Genomic DNA, 21,064 nt, shown 5'->3' with positions numbered 1-21,064 from the left:
TTCCTGGCTCCGTGACCTTGAGCAAGTGTGTTCCTTTTGTCATCTGTGAATGAGGGTGAGCATAGTACTAACTCACGGGGTTGTTATTGAGTTAATGTAATCAAAGCACAGTGCTGTCTGTGGCAGGTAGTAAGTCTTAGCTCATTCTGGCTGCTATAACAAAGTACCACAGACTGGGTGGCTTATAAACAATAGGCATTTATTTCTCATGGTTCTGGACTTGGAAAATCCAACATCAAGATGCCAGCATGGTCAAGTTCTGGTAAGAGTCTACTTCCTAGTTCATGGATGGCTACCTTCTCACTGTGTCTTCACATGGCGGGAGGGATGAGGGAGTTCTTTGGGGTCTCTTTTATATGGGCACCGATTCCATTCTAAAGGATCCTCCCTCATGACTTAATCACCTCTCAAAGGCCTACCTCCTAATGCCATCCTCCTGGGGGCTAGGTTTCAATATATGAATCTGGGGGTGCGGGGGGACACACATTTAGTCTGTAGCATAGTAGGAGCTTAATGACTGTTAAACAGCAACAAACTCATTTCACAAAGAAAGCAGGGCTCTGCAGCATTCCTGGAGCCACACTGCAGGCAACTGGAATCACACAATTCTGCTGCTTCATTCTCCTCTGTTCAAAAAAATGTGATTTTCATTTGTTTATTTTCATTCAAATTCTGGAGAAATCTGTTTTCTCAAAGTATTTTAACAGACTCAACTGCTTCCAGCATATGTGGCACATGCATTTATCAGCAAGCCTGAATCTGTGGGGGTCTTTCAGTTCATCAGGGATCCTGCCCTCCCCAGCTCTCCTGGGAGGTGACCAGGGACAGAGCAAGGATCATGCTGCCTGCTGTGCCCAGTGGGATGGGAGGCACCTCTGGAGACCAAGATGGGACAGACCGGAGTTAATGCTCCCTCCCTCTCTCTTCTTTTGGGGACAGAACCAGGCCAAGACCAGGAAGGCACAGAAGATGCTAGGGCCACACCTTCTCCAGGTAAGCACACTCAGCTTCTCCCACATTTGTATATGTTGTTGTCCCTTATACATTTACGAAATCAAGTGTGTTCCCCAAAATGAAAGAAATCATCGAAGCCAGTTTACTTTTACATCCCCCCCAAAAGTAGACAAGTGAAATCAAGGATCCATTTGTAGGAAGATATAGAAACCTATGTGCTAAAGAGATGCATTTAGAAAAATATAGAAAACTGTACTTAGTTGTCTATTTAAATCCACATTATAAAAATAGCTACGTTTAATATTTGAGGATGTTTTCTTCCAGTCTCCCCCCACCCACAGTGAGCACATCTATGGACACAAATAAAATGAATTTGAGATCACTCGGCAGCTGTGGTTTTGTAGTCTGAGTTGTATCACTTCATACAATAAGATGATATTCCCCTGATGTGAAATATTTTACTGTAATATGATTTTTAGAGGCTATACTATGGTTTCTTGTATGGGATCCTATAATTTGTTTAACCAATTATTTCCTTTTTTTTTTTTTAACAAGGAAAATGTGATTTAATTCTACAAATTCACAAGCCAAGATAAAATAACCAATTATTTCTAATGTGTTATTATAAATAATAGATATGCCCTTTCTTGATGCCCATCTACTTCTGATTAATTTGTCAGGATAAATGCCTAGAAGTTGAATTGCTGGATAAAAGGTATAATCATTTCAGGGCTCTCAATATGTTGCCAAATTGCTCTGGAGAAAAACTGTATTAATTTACACTCATATGCACATTCCAGTGGCCAATAGTGGGTACTGTTATTTAAAAACAAGCAAGTTATTTTCCATTTTTAATAGAAAAAAAAGGTAGCTCATTATTTTCCACTGTTCCCTCTGATTAAAATTAAAAGTGGTGCTTTTTGTATCTGAGCTGGCCGGCCTCTCACCCTGGGACCTCGTGCCCAGGCCTGGATAGAATTTCCAAATCTTAGTGGAATTTGTGGAGGTCATCAGTGTCAGACTAAGGGTATTGAGACTTAGGCCAACTTGTCCCTGAGATGCACCATGAACTTGTCAGTGTGGGAGGTGAGGAGACAAGAGGAATTTATCCCCCAATGGGGTGACCAGACCAGGCAGGGTGATTAGCACAAAATTCACTCATCTAAGCAGACTGTGGGACCCTCAAATTTTTTAGCATCAATAATCTAGAAAGTTCTTCCCCAGGGGGTTTTAGCAGAAGACTCAAACCCAATAGGAAGCAGACATTGGGCTTCTGGGAGCTCCATCCACTTGTAGAACTTTCTACCTGGAGAGTCCTTAACTCTAGATTGGATGTATGGATGGTTCCCATTTACTGAGCAATTCTGACAACTACTGTTGACTGTCTCCTCATTGCTAGGTGTCTAGCTAGGATCATTCAAACCCCCAAACAGGTATTATTAACACAGTCTTACAAATGGAGAAATTGAGATTGAGAGAGGCTATGTGATTTGCTCAAGGTCATGCATCTAGCCTGTGACTGAGCTAAAACTCAAATTCATATTTCTTGACCTCTGACACCGTTTGCTCCCCACTCTGCTACACCCACTTGGGTGAGTTTTGTCAAAGAGAAACAGAGCCAGACGTCTGTTAGTGGTGGTAAGATACTTTCCTCAGGCAGGGGGGAGACTTCAGGATAAACTGAGCTCAACTTCCATTTGTGCAGAGGTGATGGGGCATTTTAAAGGCAGAATGAGGGAGGAGAGAAGGGAAACTGGCAGGAGCTCCAGCAGAGTCAGGGAAGTGGAAAATTACAAAGAGAGGGTGGGGGCTGTTTTCCGAGACCTGTGTGGCAAGGCAGGTGTGGATCACAAGCAGTGAGTGCTCTTGACTGCCTTGAGGTTTCTCAGGCAGGATCTTAAGGAGGAGCAGAGGTGGGTCCTCCCAGGCACATGGCCTTCCTTGAGTGTTAGAAACCAGGCTAGGGTTTGTTTAAGTCTCTTGGAGCGGGGAGTGCTGAGAGCTTGCAGTTCTCATAAGCCAAGGTGGAGGTCTAGTTGAGCAGAGGGCTCAGAGGAACTTGACTAAAGTTTGGTCAAGGAGAGTCTTTGTCAGTTTCCGGCTCTCCAGAGCATGGCACAAAGTAACCATTTAATGGGTTTTCACTAATGGGGTTGGAGAACTGGGCAGGATGCTAAACATGAGATTATGACGGGGCTACTAAAGGGCTGCTTCTAACCTGTCTGGACCAGTGTTGAGCAAGCAGAGATAGGAGCCCAGATGCGTGAAGCAAACCGATATGGTGGATTTGGGGGAGGAATGCAAGTCAGGTGTCCAGGCCTTACCCCGAGCGCTGGGAACCGAGCCTGGGTCAGCAGATGAGTAGGGGCAGAGCCTACTGCTGCTCCCTTGGTCTAGACCAGGCTGGGCTGGAGATCTTGCCTGTGGTCTGGAGACCTCCCTGCCTCCAGCCAACAGAGCAGGTGGGACTGAGGTCTGAGAGCAAAGGTCTGAGTGCCAGGCAGCCTGCACGGGGGAGGCAGGGCCATATCACGGTGGCAGTTTTGCTGGCTGTGGAAAGGACCTTGAGCTTAATTCTGAGTGTGATGAGAAGCTGACGCAGTGTTTTGAGGCGTTTGAGAAGGAGTTTTGCTTGCCTACATTATTGAGTACCGTGAGTTGGTTTCATTTCTCCACCATTCTTTTTATCTCTTCACCTGTGAGCACTGTGATGGGCCTTCATTTGGCAGGTGCACGATAGCACACACGACACCAACATACGCCTGAGAGGCTGTGACGGTTCTTGCCCACAAGATGTCATTTGGGTGGGCTAGCTTGGGGTCCCGTCAGTTTTAACGTTATAGTGGAAAATTTGGAAATTCTCACCCGTGGATCCCTGAGGTTCTGCCCTGATGTCTGCAGCCCCAGTTTGAGGACACTCTCCTGATGCTTTGTCTGCATTGGGCCCTGACCACGTGCCCATCTGCAAATCTCTTCTTGAACCACTTTTCGAATATGGACCTTAGGTGTGTGCTTTCAGGGTCTGCAGAGATTGTGGCCACAGCTAAAGGTGTAACCACTGTCCCCACCGGCATTAAATCTTTGGGGTTGGCTGTGTCATCCGTCAAGAGTGGTCCTGAGGAGACATCTGCAAAAGGTAAGCAGAAGCAGGCAGAGAGGTGCCAGTCCTCTTCCAGATCCCTCTTCCAGGGATCCTCCAGTGAGGTTGTTAACCAAGCCCCTTAGGCTACCCCATCGTCCTGTGACCATCCCACTTGATGCCACTAGAAGGCGCCATCCCCCCGCCCCATGAGCACATTGAGGCTCAGAGAGGACGTGACTTGCCTGTAGCCATCAGCTGCTGGAGGCTGTGCCAGGGAAAGGAACCCCTGACCGAGGCGGGGAGCTCTTGTTGCTCTCATTGGCCCTGAAGGGAAGAGCTTGGCATCATCTGCACCATGGTTTCCTAGAAGGAATGAAACTCTTGGTTTATTTTGTTTTTTGTTTTAAGCTCTTTATTGGAATATAGTTGCTTTACACTCTTGTGCCAGGTTTTGAGGTACATCAAAGTAAATCAGCTGCATTTCTACATATATCCCCATATCCCCTCCCTCCCGTGACTCCCTCCCACCCTCCCTATCCTGGCCCTCTAAATCATCACCTATCATCGAGTTTATCTCCCTATGTTACGCAGCAATTGCCCACTAGCTATTTTACATTTGGTAGTGTATATATGTCAATGCTACTCTCTCACTTTGTCCCAGCTTCCCCTTCACTCCCTCCCAACCGCGTGTCCTCAAGTCTGTTCTCTACATCTGCATCTTTATTCTTGCCCTGTCACTGGGTTCATCAGTACCATATTTTTAGATTCCATATATATGAGTTAGCATACGGTATTTGTTTTTCTCTTTCTGGCTTACTTCGCTCTGTATGACAGTCTCTAGGTCTATCCACCTCATTACAAATAACTCCATTTCATTCCTTTTTATGGCTGAGTAATATTCCATTGTATATATGTGCCACATCTTCTTTATCCATTCATCTGTTGATGGGCATTTAGGTTGCTTCCATGTCCTGGCTATTGTAAACAGTGCTGAAGTGAACACTGTGGTACATGTTTCTTTTTGGATCATGGTTTTCTCTGGGTATATGCCCAATAGAAACACTTGGGTTTTGATGGTTCTCCTCCTTGGTTGTCCTCCCTTGGGTGCCTTAGAGGAAGTCCTGCACCTGCAAGCAGCCACAGCCACTGGGACACACAGGAGGACTGCGCTCATACCTGGGCAATCTCTCCATGCTGGCAAGGCTCTCGAGAGGGAGGCCGGGGAGGAGCCCTGCGCGGACCTCTGGCTTTGTGGTTCTTACCTCTCTGAACTTGTGACAATGGGGTTTGGGCAGTGGACTTTTGCCTAACTTAGCACAAGTTGTAGGCTAAGGAGGAGGGGAGAGGAGAAGGAGGGCAGAGACAAAGACAGAAAGAGAGTCCTTGTTTCTCATCAGCCTGTGACAGGTTCACCTTCCTGCACCTGGGAAGCGGGGACAACACTTGGGTGATGCCACAGCTTGGAGAGATGCTCTTTTGTCTGACATCCCGGTGCCCAGAGGAATTTGAATCTTACGGCTGTTACTGTGGGCAGGAAGGACAAGGCGAGCCGAGGGATGCCTTGGACAGGTACGGCCGGGCGAGGGTGGTGAGTGGACGGTACTGATGCTGCAGTGAGGCAATCACCCTCCTCGACGTCAGACGTCGCTTCAGGTTCACAGAGAGCTCGCTGTGTTGCATCACTTCACTCAGCAGGGCTTGTTGCCATTACTGACTCATTTTCCTGATGAGCAGCTGAGGCTCTGAGGCTGACTTGTCTGAGGTCATTCAGCCACGAAGGGGCAGAGCTAGACAGATCCAGATCTTTCAATTTGGGAGTCTGGAGCTCCACTACGAATACTGCCCAGCTGCTCTAATAGGGTTGATCTGCAAAGACACCTCAGAAGACCCTAAATCTGCCTATTTTGCAATGAGTAACATGTAGAATCGGGGTCCCCAGTTGATTTGCTCTGCAAGAAGACACATGGAAATGAGCTTCTCAACAACTTTGAAGTGTAATTGTCAAATTTTGTACCTACCGCTCTTGGAAGAATTTTCACTGGCCTCGTGCATTTATTAATATATTCCTTCATCATGTAGTCACTCAGCCTACATTTGTTGTGCTTTTGCTCTGTATCTGGCACTGTGCTAGGTGGTGGAGACATAAAAAGGATTAAACCTAAACAAAGCAGATTAAAAAAAACCTGCCTCTGCCCCACAGGAGCTTGCAGTGAGAGAGATGGACAGTTCAACAAAATACTACCCTCTCTAGCAAATGTGGTGGGGACACAGAGGAACCGTTGGGGAACTCAACCTGGAGATGAGTTAGAGGAAGATTCTGAGTGCAGAACTGATCCGGTTTAAAGACTGATTGCATGTGAAGACTCACCCAGTCCGTGGCCAGTTAGAGGTCTAGTGAAATGGTGTACGCCCCCTTTGACGATGGGGTTGCCAAGGGGGAATCAATGACTATAGCCAAGAGTGAGAAAGGCAAGTCTCATTGTAGTTAATACGAAGGGCACAGTAATGGCAGGAATACAGAACAGGTCCACTGCAGGTCACGTGACGTCTGCATGACTCTATTACTCACACACTCACCTACCAACCTCCACCACAGCTTTCCTGTCTCCATGTGCAGTCATCCCCACCCCATCATCCAACCTTTGCAGGGCATTCAAGGAAATCAGGGGCTCTGCTTCCCAGGTGGACTTCAAAAAATTTACCTCCCACCAGGTGATACTAAAGAAGTTTTTATTCTAGCAAAGTGTATACCACCACACTGTGGAATCCTAATTGTGTTTTCATTGTGGGGCTTGAAAATATGCGTTCTATGTTCCAAGACAGAGAACCATTGAGGGATTTTTCCTGAGTCCACAGCACTCAATGAGGTAAGGCAAAACAGAAATCTAGGCAGCAGTAGTCACTGTGTTCTGTTGAACCCCATGGAAAGAAAACGGGGGTGCTGTTGAAGAGGTTTCCTGACTACTGACCATATTTCACAAAAATATGAGATTTGACCAGGCAGGCAAACAAGCTATGACTTTCTTGACATCCGTTAGGAAGAAATGGTAAAACTGAAAGCCACAGCCTTGACCAAGGAAGAGTTCATCAAAACGATATTATTTTCTGCAAGGGTGTCTTTTCCAAACCATGCATACTTTGTATTCTGGGAAATCTGAGTGATTTTCAAGGGTAGTTAGATCATATGTGATTTCTGATTCACTGACTTTAGTTTTTAACTATTATATTAACCATCCACCACCACCCACCCCAGCCTAATGCCACATGAGACAGTGGCTCTGCTGGAATCACAGCGGAATAGAGGCTGCTGTTCTCAGCTCACACGTCCTCCAGCCACAGGCTAAGGTGATGTGAGAGGTGGGTTGTTCCTCCTCCGATTGCTGGCACCATAGAATGGGTGGTGAAGCCCATAAGTGGTTGAATACAAGCACTACAAAAAAAAAAAAAAGTCGCAAGTCTTCCTGATCCCTGCTCTGGCTGTGGTCTACAGGATCCAGTGAGAGTGATTAAAGGACAGGGAAGAGTTGAAAAGAGAGGATTTAAGGAGCAATTGTATCCCCCTTTTGGTTGAAGCCATCACAAGTTCTCTCGGGATGTCCATCAGCTGGGGGGACACTGTGATTCTTTATCAGGCCAGATGGGTGGGTCTAAAAAGCAAGACCATGATTGATTCCCATCTATTTCCTGAGGTCTTGCCCTTTGCTGGACACTTTCCTCGATGCAGTTCTTTACTTATGCTCAAGATAGTTACTCTGCTTTCTTTTAAGGCTACGGACAAAGGGGGTGCCTCATGGGTGTGAGATTAGCTATTCTATTATGTAAAAGGCTGGAGGGAATGGATTATCGCTAGCCCGTATGGTATACAAGAAGTGGTACCCCTTCCTCAAGACTTTATTTCCATCTTTTGGAAAGTTATTGTAATGAACATGCAAGTCACCTATCTTTTCAGTCAATAGTCATAATAAAAATACCAATTTTTTTTTAAAAAAAGAATAAGCTGCATCCAGTGTGATGGACACTGCTTTAGATGTGGCATCTTTGTGCAGTCCACAATCTGAACAACCATACATGGTGGCCCTTGTTGTGTATACAAATCAGTCCAGTGGGCACTGGAAAGGAGGTACTGTCTTCTCTCACCACTATATGGAGAGTGGGAGAAGCGGGCCTGGAGGGAGTTCTGGGGGCAGCTGGGTGCTCTGGGCAGTAAGCAATTTTCCTTGGTCTTAGGTGCTGTTTGTCCCATCACTGCTGCCTGGAGCAGGTGAGAAGGCTGGGCTGCCTGCTCGAGAGGCTTCCTCGGTCACCAGTGGTGTGCGTGGATGGTACCCCCAAGTGTAAGTGCTGTGGGCCAGCACAGTGGGTTATTCTTTCATTCAGGTCAGCATCAGGACCACAGCTCATCTTATAGATGCTTTCCCAAGCACTTGTCCATCTCTAATGTGATTTAACTTTGAGGCACATGTTAGTACACCTGTTCCACTGAGGAGGAGACTCAAGTTCAAGAGGCTAAGTCAGTTGGCAAAAGTCACAGAGCCAGTAAGAGCAGACGGGGAGTAATGTGAGTAACACACGCTTACTGAGTGCTTCCCATGTGCTCTTCTGCGTTCTTGATGTGTATTAATAGAGGTCATCCTCACACCAATCCCATGAGGTAGAACCACGAGCCTTCCCATTTTACAGAGGAGGTGATTGAGGTCCAAGACCACACAGATAGGAGGTGATAGAACTGGGGTTGGGACTGTGAAACCATAGAGCCTCAGACCCAGAACTGAGTCTTCATAGTGCCAGTGGGTCTCTTCCCAAGTGAGGTCTCCTGAGGAACCCCATAGGAAAGGGGAGCAGCTCTGGCTGCAGGGAGAGGGGAGCCTGCATCTCCACTCCTCCCAGGGGTGGAAGCTGGAGGCGCCTCCGTGGCCATTCAGGGTCTGGCGGGTGGGGGGTGGGGGACATTCGGAAACAGCCCCACCCCTAGGGGCCTCACTCTGCCAGGCCGGCTTTAGAACTGGCTTCACCTTCATTCTCTGGCTGCAGCTCCTCATCTACATCAGTGAATGCATTTCCCTTACGCTTTGCAGTTTAAAAGGAAATGGTCCTCATGGCATTTGTCAAGAGCCCTGCGAGGGTTTGTCTCACCCTCACTTTTTATCTGGGGAAGCCCCGGGCTGAGGCTTCAGTGCTGCTTCATTCCTCAGCCTCCAAGAATCCCGGCCTTGGAGGATCCTGTGTGCCTCTTACCTCCCAGGAGCTCTGTGCTTTACAGGTCACTCACTCACTCATTTATTTACCCAATTAGCTGCTTATCCAAACACTCTCCATCGAGAACTAGGAACACAGTGAACAGACGTGATCTCTGCTTCAAACTGCTCACAGCCTGGAGGGAAGAGACCAGCAAGGGACTCTTCTAGATTCACTAGTATTGCTAGTGGTGGTACAGGCACCTGGGAGGGATCGTGTGGAAAGGGGTTTTGAGCCCTTGGAATACGGAAGCCCAGATGGGAGGATTTGGGAGAGGTTAGAAGGGGCAGTGAAGGAGATTTTCCAAGAGGTTAACAGGTTCCCAGATGGCCATGCTGGGTGTGGGGGTTCCAAGAAAAGAGAAGAGAAAGATTGTGGCATTTTAGGGGCTCCTGGCAGTTTGGGAACGACACGGGGTCCTGTATTTTGGGAACAGAAAGTGGGGGTGGCGGGACTACGGTGGTACAAGGTGAGGTTGGGGAGACAGGTACCAGATCACGAACCCAAGGCTGAACCCTTTACACTTCGTCCTCTAGGGGGTGAGGAGCTGGGGTGGGTTGAGAGCCCAGGAGTGACAGGATCAGATGATCAGTGTTGTCGGTGATGCAATCACACCTTAATCCCACCTGCACAGCTGAAGGGTGCCTTCATCCCTCTGCTCTCACTGAATCCAGGAAGACTGTGTGTGTCGTCTGAACTCCTACGCAGCTTCAGTGAGCCGGTTCTGACCCGCTGTGAGCCCGGGCTGCCCTACACGAGGCACAGGGCGGACGTGCAGAGCTGCTCTGGGGAAGAGGCTCATGCCTGTGTCCACTCTGCTCTCCTGTTTCTCTTTTTTCTGCTTCCTGCTGTGGAGATGCAACGAGTGTGTCTGGGGCTGATGTGGAGGCCAGGGTTGGAGATTTGGAGGGTCAGTGTGATGAGAGAAGGTCTGGTCGATCTCATTGATGAATATTTCCCGGTAGGATCAGACAAAAAAAATGAAGCAGACCAAATACATCTTTGAAAACAACAGACAAGGATGACATTTGCAGAATGCTCGTCTATGTCGGAGCACCTTCAAACATGTTATTTCTTTTGAGTCACACGGATGCTCTGCACTCCACCCCCACTGCATGCAACTGACACCTTCAAGAAATAAAGTAGGGTTTCCAGACTGAGCAAACAAAATACAAATAGCAAAAATATATATATTTCTGCTGTGATAGAAAGAACCAGAGGGTGGGATTCGATGGGAACCCACAGGAAAGATTCTCCCTTTAGCCAAAGGGGCTCAAGGAAGCTCTCTGGAGGGGGCGGGGGTGTGCCAAGTGGATTCTTGCCAGACAAGTATGAGTTAACCAGGAGGAGAAAGTTAATAATATTCCCAATAGAAGAATCAGTGTACGCAGGGACCAAGAGGTTCAAGATGGACTGGGGAAGACAGGGTGGATGGAGCAGGCATCCTGCAGTATCTCAGGTCTGCTACTCTGTTCTTGCCCCCTAAGGTGTGGGGCAGGGCCTGTGCGTGAAGCTGCTCTGTGCCTGTGACCAGACAGCGGCCGAATGCATGGCCTCTGCCTTCCACAACCAAAGCCTCAAGTTGCCTGGCAGACAAGAGTGCCAGGGCAACCGGCCGTCCTGCGAGGATGGCGGGGCTTCAGCTTCCTCCCTTGGCTCCAGCTCCGAGGAGAACAGCGAGGAGGCCCCGCCCCACACAGAGGGCCTGAGAAGAACCAGAAGATTCCTGGGGAAGTCACCTGGTGTCTTGGCGACCAGGCCACAACCTGGCCCCAGATAGATTCCTGGAGAAAATGACCAGCACACCTTGTCATTCTGTCCCTCCTGCTACATAACCTCTCTGGGCCCATCTCCATCCTCCCTGTCCTCAGCAGAGGCTCAAAGCAGGGAGAGGCAGGGAGACCCTTGTGCACATGCATTGTGACCTGTTTGTTAGCTCACATTCGAATGTGCCTTTGGAGAAGGCAGACGAGGGGGTGGTTCTGTGCTTCCTGGAGTGACTGTGGAAGCTCAATAAATATTCCAATCAATGTTTGTTTTGTTTGGTTTTGAATAAATGTTGTAGATACTGACACATGAATAGATTGCAAAGGTAAGATGAGAGAGGAACTGAGGGGACAAAATATCTCCACTCCCTAATCACTGAAACTTTCTTTTCCTTCTATTAAAAAAATACAGAAGGGAGTATATTTAATTAATCTTATGAGATCGCCTATGGGTCACCAATAACCCACCAAAGATGTATGTATGCCAAGCACCGAGATGACAGCTCTTCTGGGATGTTATTAAGAGAGTGGCCACAGCCACCACCATGAAGAATCACTGATAACCCTGTCTTGGGTCTGGCAATATTAAATTTATTTTTAAAAAGTAGGGTTTATCCCAGTGACTGGAAGTTTGGGGAATGCACATGCCCACTCGCACACAGACTAATATAACGGGAATTACAAAAAACTGAAATTATATCCACCCACCCACCTGATAGAGATTTTACTGTGCACCAGGCAAAAGGCAATGAGCCTCCAGAATCCCCCTCAATAGTCGGTAAGGACACAAACTGTATGGCTCACATCATATCCTTGGTTCTCAATTTCCATAAATCATGTGTCCTGCAGTGAGATGATATGGGGTCCCTGCCTGCTCCTCGGACAGGCGGGAAAGCAGAGCCTCTGAAGAGTTCATATGCGTGACCTTCTCATGGTGTGGAACTATCCTGAAGTTAAAGAACTGAAAACCTTAAGAAATCAAAAGGTTGTGGTGCCAAGCCAATAGCTGATATCCTTCCCTACCTTCCAGGGAAATCACCGATGAGCACCTTCTGATGAATCCAACACATCGGAATCTTTTGAACAATGTGACCTTAAGTAACAGCTTAGATTTGGATTCTCCCAGAAGTGGATCCTTAGACAAGGACTTGAGGGCAAGTGGTTTATTTGGAAAGTGCAGGAAATACTGATAGGAGAGTGAAGAGCTAAGATGGCAGAGGAATGGGAGCCAGTGAAGGCTGCATTATCAAAGCAGTTGCCACTGGATGTAGAATACACATCTCACACACACACACACACACACACACACATCCCGGGAGAGGAGAGACCAACTTCTGTCAGATCATTCTTTACTCCCATGGAGGGTGATGCTTCCTGCCTGCTGCATGTGGGGGCAAGGGGGCTCCGGTGCCCAGAGGAAGCCTTTAGGCAAAGAAATGCAGCTGAGAGCAGCTGTCAATCAGCCCACACGCACTACAGTGGTCAAGGTGAGATATGCCGCCGATGGCATTCCCTTCCTTTAACCCAGCAGGTATGTACTAAGTGTCCACTTCCCCCGGCGGTCACCGTGCTAGGCCACCCACTTGTATGGTGACCGCCTATCTTCTCCACACCTTTACCTGAGGCAGTTGAATGTCACTGAAGGAAAAAAAAGCAACTGAGCTGACCCACTTCACTTGAAGTTCATGACCACAAAAACATCAAATGGATGCTCAACCTTTCCTTAGTAACCTGATTTTCCTGCTCTCCAAGTCAGCTGTTTGGTCCCATTCCCCCTCTCCTCAAACCTTCCACATCTCCCCTTGCTCTCAGCTGAGAACTGTCCAGAGCTGCAAAGGGTCTGAGATGTTACCTTATTTGCAACTTAACAAGTTACTTTGCATATCATGGATGCTGGCAGAAGACAGGAGATGCTTGGGTCAGAGACAAAGGACTTTCTTACCTACAGTTACAGCAGTAGCCTGAGTATCAGCATTTATGATGGTTCCTCAAGCCCTGCGTCAAGGCAGAGGGTCAGGTAACACCTGCACACATGTGGGTTTCATTATACAGGGAACCTCAGATTTTTATAATTGGCCATAAGCCTGCCTGACCTTTACCCCAGCAAGAGATTGTCTGTATTATATAGGACAAGAAGCAGGCCTGCCCTTGGCTCCAAAGGGAGACACCATGTCTGTGTTCCAAGTCTGTATGCTGTACTATATCCTTAAAGAAGATAATCTAGAATAAGGGTAGTGTCTTGGTTCACAAGACATGCAGAAAAGCAAGGCACATGGCGGGGGGGCGGGGTTGGGTGGGATGAATTGGGAGACTGGGGCTGATATATATATGCTAACATGTATAAAATAGATAACTAATAAAAAATAATTTTAAAAAAAGATAAGTGCAAGGCACGTGGCAAATTGTCTAGCAACAACAACCTCGCTTAATAGTCCATTGAGAAAACTGAAGTTTCCCAGTGGGAATGCCCTGATCTTTCTGCCACCATAGCTACAAAATTCCCCGGGGGTCTTTGACTTCCCCCTTGTTACAATGTAAAAAGTGTTCCTTATTCATATCAAAGGTCAATCCCTCCACCTATGTGCTGGGTACGGTGCCCTATTGCCTTTTCCAGGGCTTCGATTCCTGCAAATATTTCTTTTATTCTATATCAATTTATCCCTCTTCTGTATCATTCTAATCAGCATGCAAACATGTCCTAAAATCTCCCATCATTAAAATCTCTCCCATGGCTCATCAAACAAGATGGTGGAAACAGGAAATTATAAATCTGATGCTCCTAGATTTAGTCTTGTCCTTAAATACCACACTAGGTGGTGCTATGTTGGATATCTTTTGCCTGACTTCACATCATCTAACCCCACTTCTTACTCCAGATCCTGCTGTGATAACCGGGTCCACACAGGCTTCAATCTGCCTCGTGAGTGGGGGTGGATCTGACTGCCTGCCTTCTGCAAGTTCACACTTCTTGCACTGGACACTGGACTTTTCTGAGAGAAAGGCACGGCACATCTTGGGAAACTGCCCGGTACACAAGCACACACACTCCAAAAACATAGGGGAGTTAATGTCAACGGGGCCACCCTTGACCATGAACAGAAACCAAGGATATATGCTTCCCCAGCTTCCATCACCTGGGCGGACAGTTCTGAGATTATTTCATGAGACTCGTCCCATAGGCTGGATTTCCAGTCACCTAAAGAGTTCATAAATGAGCTCTTTCTCCTTCCACTTCACTTGGCTGGGGTTCCCTGGAATCACTTCCCAGTGTAATTCCTACATATAAGCCTTTGTCTCAGACGCTGCTCTGGGAGATCCTAGGCTAAGTCAGTGGCTTCCTAAGTCTGCCTGTGACTCCAAGTGTAAGTACAAGGTGAATGTAATACAGCAACACTAACATGTGAAGTCTGATGCTCCACACCGGCTCTGCTTCTCCATTCAGGTGAACTTACGCATCAGATGAGAGGACAGGATGTGAAAAAATTACCACTGAAAAGAAAGCATATGAGACAGTGTGTCATTTGCGCTGCTCATTTCACACCGCAAGAAAACAGGTTCAGAAAACTGGAGGGACTGGCCTAAGACTGCGGAGCTGAGACAGCTGCCCAGGTTGCTGAAGACCCTATGCAGAGTGAACTCAAGGGTTATTAATAACAAACTCTGACTCAGTGTCTACTCTGTGCCACGCAGACATGACACAACAAACCTCTTCCAAGTAGTTCACTTACTCCTCAACAGATAACCCCTGAGGGCGGAACATACTACCCTCCTTTTACAGACTCCAAAGCTCAAAGTTAAGTTAACTTGCCTAAGGCCACTCGGCCAGGAAGTGGCGGGGGGGGGATTGAACCCAGAGCCCGTGCTTCTCACTGCTTTGCTAAACTCCTAAAGGAAGTCCCTGAAGCCCATCTGGCTACGGTGCACAGCTCTGCCAGCAGGAGGAAAGCAAACCAGGTGGCACAGGGTACTAGAGAGGAGCTATTTGTTTAGCGAGAGGCTTCATGTAATTTATACAGCGAAGAGGTAGGGCTGAAAAGACAAACATTAAGACTGATGCAGACGTGACAGCGGTGCTTTCACAAGCACACACCAAGAGCTTAATCTTACCTGTCTCTTATCACAACAGCAGTTACAGTTCTGATTCTTCCAATGTATGTGAGGATGAATCCATTTGGCAACTTGATTTTCATTTAAAGTTCTTCACTTTTAACTAAAGCAAAATACTGAATAAGTTTAATAAATGCAATGGCTATTACAAAAATGTACTTATACAGAAGTAATTTGATTTGTTTTATTGCTTACATATGAATTGCACAGTAAATTTTTACATTTCAAAAAACTCAATTCATCACATTTAGTACATATATTGGCATGAATAAAACAAATTAGTACCATTTTCAGACAGGAAGAAGAGAGAGACTGTGAGGAAAGGGAAGTTAACTGCTGGTTAAGTATAGTATTATGATTCTAAAGGATAGTAAGTTCAGAAGTATTAAGAGTGTGTGTGTGTGTGTGTGTGTGTGTGGTGTGTGTGGTGTGTATTTAGGTTAACTCCAATGACTCTATATAAGCAAAGACAACACAAGTATAGGACGAACATTTAAATGTTAACTATTCAATGTCAAAGGAAAAAATGAATGATATAAGCAATAGTACACAGCAAAAAGAGAATGATTAACAGTTTTTATTAAGAGTTTTAAATATCTACAAAAAATATAGCAATACAGTGAACTTCAATAAATCCTAAACTTTCTATCCAAACTGGCTGTAACAAAGTAGGCATACCTATGACGTGCAGAATCTCCTGCAATCTCCTGGAAGGGACAGCAAGCCTAAGAAAAGACAGACCCCTCATTTCTTGGGAATCGTTGTTACCAAGACCAGTTCAGTAATCTAGGATGTACAGAAGTCTACTATGATTAAAAAACAACAACTACAACAAGAAAAACCCCCCACAAAACCCAACCCACAGTTTACAAACAGACCAAGAGAAAGGTGTGATAAACATTACCTGAAATGGTTTTCCTTTACATGCTATATGTGCATTTTTATTTTATTTTTTTTTATATGTGCATTTTTAAATCACAGAGAAACATGAAATTCTGTACAGCAAAGTTTGTTTTGCATGAGTGCAAATGAATATATATCTTCTTTTCTTATACTATTAAATTATATATTTTTTTCATACAAAAGCACACAGTGTTAATCTATAAAATGACATCCAAGTGGATGATGATTGTTTTTGCATGTCCCCCTGCTTAGATTTTTGCAAAATCAAAAGTTAATATCTTTCTTTAAAAATACAGAAGAAAAAAAGGGAGAAAAAAAAAACATAAAACTTGGCCTATAAGTGGTGAAACATTTTACCTGGTCAAGAGGTAAAGTTACAGTGACAGCTGCAATGGGGCCATTTAACTCCCTACTGGTGATTGCACTATTACTTGGAAAACAATGTCTTGTTTATCTACATTGACTGAACCACCCAGGATGCTTGAGTGTCATTTCATAAGTTTAAAAAGACTAGGATATTTTGCAAGATGTTTCAAGATGCTGGTTTAAATATTCAAAAAAATTCTGAGTATGCTTATTCTATTATTACTTCCTTACTTTTTTATTTTTATTAAAGATGCCCAAATAATTGTCAACACAAAGTAATAACATGCCATTCTTCACTGCAATTTTTCAAACAGAAGCTAATGCTAAAAATGCAATTGTTTTTTGGGTTACAATTTTTGATGTGTGTGTTGTTTTATGTAAAAAGGAATCAAATCTGAAAAAGTAGTAGAATTATAAACAGATTATTTTATAAAAACGTCCTAAAAGAATTTTATAAGAGTTGCAAAGAAAATTGCTCATTTTTGCTTTGTGATGGAATTCACTAAAATGTACACAATTTTAAGAAAACACTGTAAGTGTGTCAGCACGTGTAATCTTGGTGGCTTAAATCAGCACAAGCTTAAATGACAATCTTTAGCACACTCCTCAAATGCTAAACCCATAGGCACTCTTTTCAAATGTAATATCACAAATCCTAAACAGAGATGCATACAAGTTGCAGTTCAAATCTTACCATTTAGAAGTCCATTTGGGGCATTTTTTGACTATGAGGATTTAAAACAATGCACAATATAAAAATGTAAATGAATATGCTCTCAACAGAAATCAAAATGTATACACTCTTCACAGGTGAACTAGTAGCTGTTTTAAATGTCTTTTTTCCTATACTGAATATATAGCTCATTTAATTAATGGAGCCACAGCAAAATGCTACTATAATTTCAAAGCAAAGTCTGTAAACTAATACATCTTATGATGTAAAAAATATTGCACAGTTTGGTACTCCAAAAGCAAGCTCTAAGACTCTCAAGTAGAATGGTCAAACTTTTGGCAGAAAACACAGTATTACAAGAACTAGACAGTTTAAAATATGGAGATTTTAGGGTCATATTCTAGGAATATTACTCAGTAAATGTCATTACCATAAACAAGTTGAGGAATGACTGTCACATATTGTCACAGCGAACGAACAGAGGGATGCCCATCACAACATCTAAGACGTGGGGACAAAAAGCCACAGAACAGTTTTGCAGCCCCAGGATTAGGAATATATTTGTATGCTTTTGCAGATAAAGAAAAACAAAAGAAATCTGAATTTTAAGCAGTTGCGTAGATGTCTAAGAAATACAGTAGACACTTCATACATCTTCAACCCTCTGAAGGCTTAGTTTTTTTTAATTATGTGTTTGTGAAAAATTTTAAATATACTACTTAACAAAGAATTTACGTGAGACCAATATACATTCAATTTTAAAAAGCCATCAGGAACCGCAAAAAAAAAATTAACATGGCATAAACCTATCTTCAAAAGTACTCTAAATCATATAACATAGCAGCAAAATATCTAATCTGATATGCCAAGCATTTGGTTAAAGATAAATTCCATCATAATTTTCAAGAAGTATGTTAATACACATTAAGTAAATCCTGAAAATTCAGCTTGGCTCTAATTTTTAGGTTTTATGCTGGAGTCTTCGTGAGCCACTCAGTACACACACAGATCTGGAAACTTCATCTCGTAGACCGGGACAGACTGGTATTGGGCGTGCCCAGAAGTAATGGTTAGTGTTCCTGATGGACTGGGAGGAGGACTGTAAGAGAAGAGCGAGGCACTGTCAACAGGTGAGCTGAAAAGCTGTTCATTTCAGAGTGTTCTCGTTACTACCTGCCGACAGCAGAGTGAGCCGCCTTCATCGCAGGGATCAGCATGACAGGGTTGCGGGCCAGCCATGAGGTGGCATGGCACATAGATCACAGTGGTACCAGGCTGTTCTTAAGTCTAAACTAGATGTTTTCCTTTCAATATATATATATAATTTTTACTATGGGATTACACCATACCCATTCATGTAAGCGTGCCTTGTAGTAAAAAATCTTTTATACATATATATCAGCCTCTTTTGAGGACCACAGCATGGTATTTCAATATAGATATATTATAATTGATTTATTTCAATGGACAGATGTAGGTTCATTTCCATTTTTCATTATTATAAATAATGCCGACAGTCTTACACATACATAATTTCATCCTGTCTCCTTGGTTCACAGTCTCACGCACAGAATTTCTGCATCAAAGTGTATTCACAATTTTGAGACCAGTATACATTGCAAGAATACTGGCAAATACTTTCAACACCTGAGTGCACCCACCCTCTTACACTGTTATAAATATTGGGTATAATCATTCTTTTTTCTTGTTTTAATCTCTGGCAGTCTGGCAGGCAAAAGGGAATTCATTCTTATTTTCATGTTTTGGGTTACTACTAATGCTATGTACCTCTGTAGATTTAGTATCCATTTTGTGTTTCTTTTAAAATGAACTGTCTATTTAAGTCCACTGCTTATATTTCTACTTAGATATTTTTCTCATCAATTTGGGAAACTGATCTTCTGTCATATGATACCAATGCTTTTCCTCAATTCATTACTTCATTTCTATCTCTCCCACGGATAAAGATACTGACACTTTCATCATTCAAAGAAGTTCTTTTGTGTCCTGAACCAATTTCTCCCTATTCCCATGTACCTACACACATACACCCACATCCAGCCATAACTATGTTCTGATCCCTGTTGCTGAAGATTAGTGTCGCTTGTTCTTGAATTCCATGTGAATGGTCTACACAGCCTGTAGGAATGGTCCATACAAGCTATACTCTTTTATGTCTGATCTCTTTTGCTCGATGTCTTTTTTAAAATTTATCCCACAAATATGTTGCATTTTCCCTGCTGAACAGTATTTCACTATATTAAAAGTACCACTATTTGTCTACTCTCTCTCCATTCTCCTGTTGATAAACACCTGGTAATGATGAAAAAAGCTGCTAAAACATTCATGTACGTGTCTTTTTGTGAATCTAAGTTTTCATTTCTCTGGGTAAATACTGAGAAATTGGATTACAGGATCAAGAGCAGGTATATGTTTAACTTTGTAAGACTGCCAAAGTTTTGCAAAGTACACCATTTTATACTCCTATAAGCAATGTATATGAATTCTTCTATAATGTCCAATATAGTATTAAGCCCTGCCAATGACATTTTTTTTTCTTTCCGCTGTTATAACATTCAGTTCTTGAACTACAATTCAGTTCTTTTTTAGAGTTTCCATTTCTCTCCTAAAATATACATATTTTTTCCTTTAAATTCTGACACGTGTGTGTTCTTTCAAGGTCATTATCTATTAATTCCAATAACTGGATCAATCATCTGTGGGGCTGCTTATTCTTTTTCTGTATTTTCCTGCTCCTCTGCATTTCTTGTAATTTTTTTCTTATTGTACTAAGGTCAAAGTGAATGAAGGAACAATGGAAACTGAGATATAATACTGCCTATTTTGTTTCTTTTCTCAAGAATACAAACTCTTCTCTATCTGACAGTTAGAATGAGGTAAAGTAACAAGAGGAAATATATCAGATAGAAATGGAAAACCCTGAAGGTACATTAACAAGTCTATTTCATTTCTTGTATCATGTAGGTACTCAGAACTACTTCTTCCTAACTAGATGACCTTGGATAAATTACCTAATTCTATGTGCATCTGTTTATACATTTGTAAAGTAAAAATAATCACTACACATTTTTAAAATCTGTTGTAAACAATAAATTAAAGAATGCACTTAGCACAGTGCCTAGAACACTATAAGTGTTCAATACATAACTGTTAGCAATAAGGTTTAATAAACACAAATTATCAGTAGTAGTTGCAGTACCAATAAAAGAGAATTAGTGATAATACTTATTCTAAAATACTAAATCCATATAGTTATGACAGTGTGACTGAATGCAGCATGGCAGTCTCTAGCAACATTTCTTTTAAGAATATGAGTTATGGATGTGAATTTTGATTATTTCCACTCACTAGCTGGATAAACTTCAGCAAGTTACTTTACTTCTCTAAGCCTCAGTGTCTTTACCTGGAAAAAAAAAATAGTATCTACCTAACTTTTCAGGACTGTGGTGAGGATTAGGAAAAACAACAGGTACAAAGCAGGTAGATATTTACTATTACAAGTAATAGGCATCAAGGAAGTTGTGGACAGGGAATGCTGTCTGCCATTCCAGTTCTACATGATCCGCCATAGCCCCTGCAGTCCCCCACAATGGTGTGTCCTGAGGGGACTGCAGGATGGAGAAAAACAGGAAGCATTCTGTTCTTTGGATACTGGCCCCAGACAGTTAAGATGCGTATCTAAGGAATAACTTCAATGAACCCAGATCCTTGCACCTTCCCAAATACAGAAAAGCACTAAAATCATCACCCTGAGATGTGCTGCTCTTTGTGATCAGCAGTAATCTTCTGATGTTTGACTATATGTTTTTTCCCAACAAAAACACCTATATATCTTGGCTCCTCCCCTACTTCTTCGGAGCAGTTCCCCAAAGCATCTGAGAGGCTGTCTCCCGGGCTACAGTCCTCAGGAAGGTCCCCAAATAAAACTTTAACTCCCAACTTTTAGGCTGTGTGTAA

At 43.8% G+C, this 21,064-nt stretch overlaps 2 protein-coding genes across 5 annotated transcripts in view; one reads left to right on the top strand and one right to left on the bottom strand.

The window, feature by feature from the left end:
• OC90 (otoconin 90) overlaps positions 1-11,142 on the top strand; it is a 36,064-nt gene extending 24,922 nt beyond the window's left edge. The window contains exons 10-14 of the mRNA XM_057737010.1: positions 940-993; positions 3,974-4,090; positions 5,434-5,605; positions 8,264-8,370; positions 10,759-11,142. Of these exons, the coding sequence (XP_057592993.1) occupies positions 940-993; positions 3,974-4,090; positions 5,434-5,605; positions 8,264-8,370; positions 10,759-11,051 (743 nt within the window). The 3' untranslated portion in view covers positions 11,052-11,142. The remainder of the gene's footprint in view (positions 1-939; positions 994-3,973; positions 4,091-5,433; positions 5,606-8,263; positions 8,371-10,758) is intronic.
• Positions 11,143-15,314: 4,172 nt separating this feature from the next.
• The window catches only part of EFR3A (EFR3 homolog A), a 109,211-nt gene continuing 103,461 nt past the window's right edge, over positions 15,315-21,064 (bottom strand). For all 4 annotated transcript variants that reach the window (XM_057734699.1, XM_057734701.1, XM_057734700.1 and 1 more), the window contains one exon: positions 15,315-18,185. In XM_057734699.1, coding sequence (XP_057590682.1) covers positions 18,080-18,185 — 106 coding nt within the window. In that variant the 3' untranslated portion in view covers positions 15,315-18,079. The remainder of the gene's footprint in view (positions 18,186-21,064) is intronic.

This window comes from Hippopotamus amphibius, chromosome 5, assembly GCF_030028045.1.
Source record: "Hippopotamus amphibius kiboko isolate mHipAmp2 chromosome 5, mHipAmp2.hap2, whole genome shotgun sequence".
NCBI classification, from domain to species: Eukaryota; Metazoa; Chordata; class Mammalia; order Artiodactyla; family Hippopotamidae; genus Hippopotamus; species Hippopotamus amphibius.
Note: the sequence above shows the minus strand (reverse complement) of the source record. Positions and strands in the feature narration are given on the sequence as shown.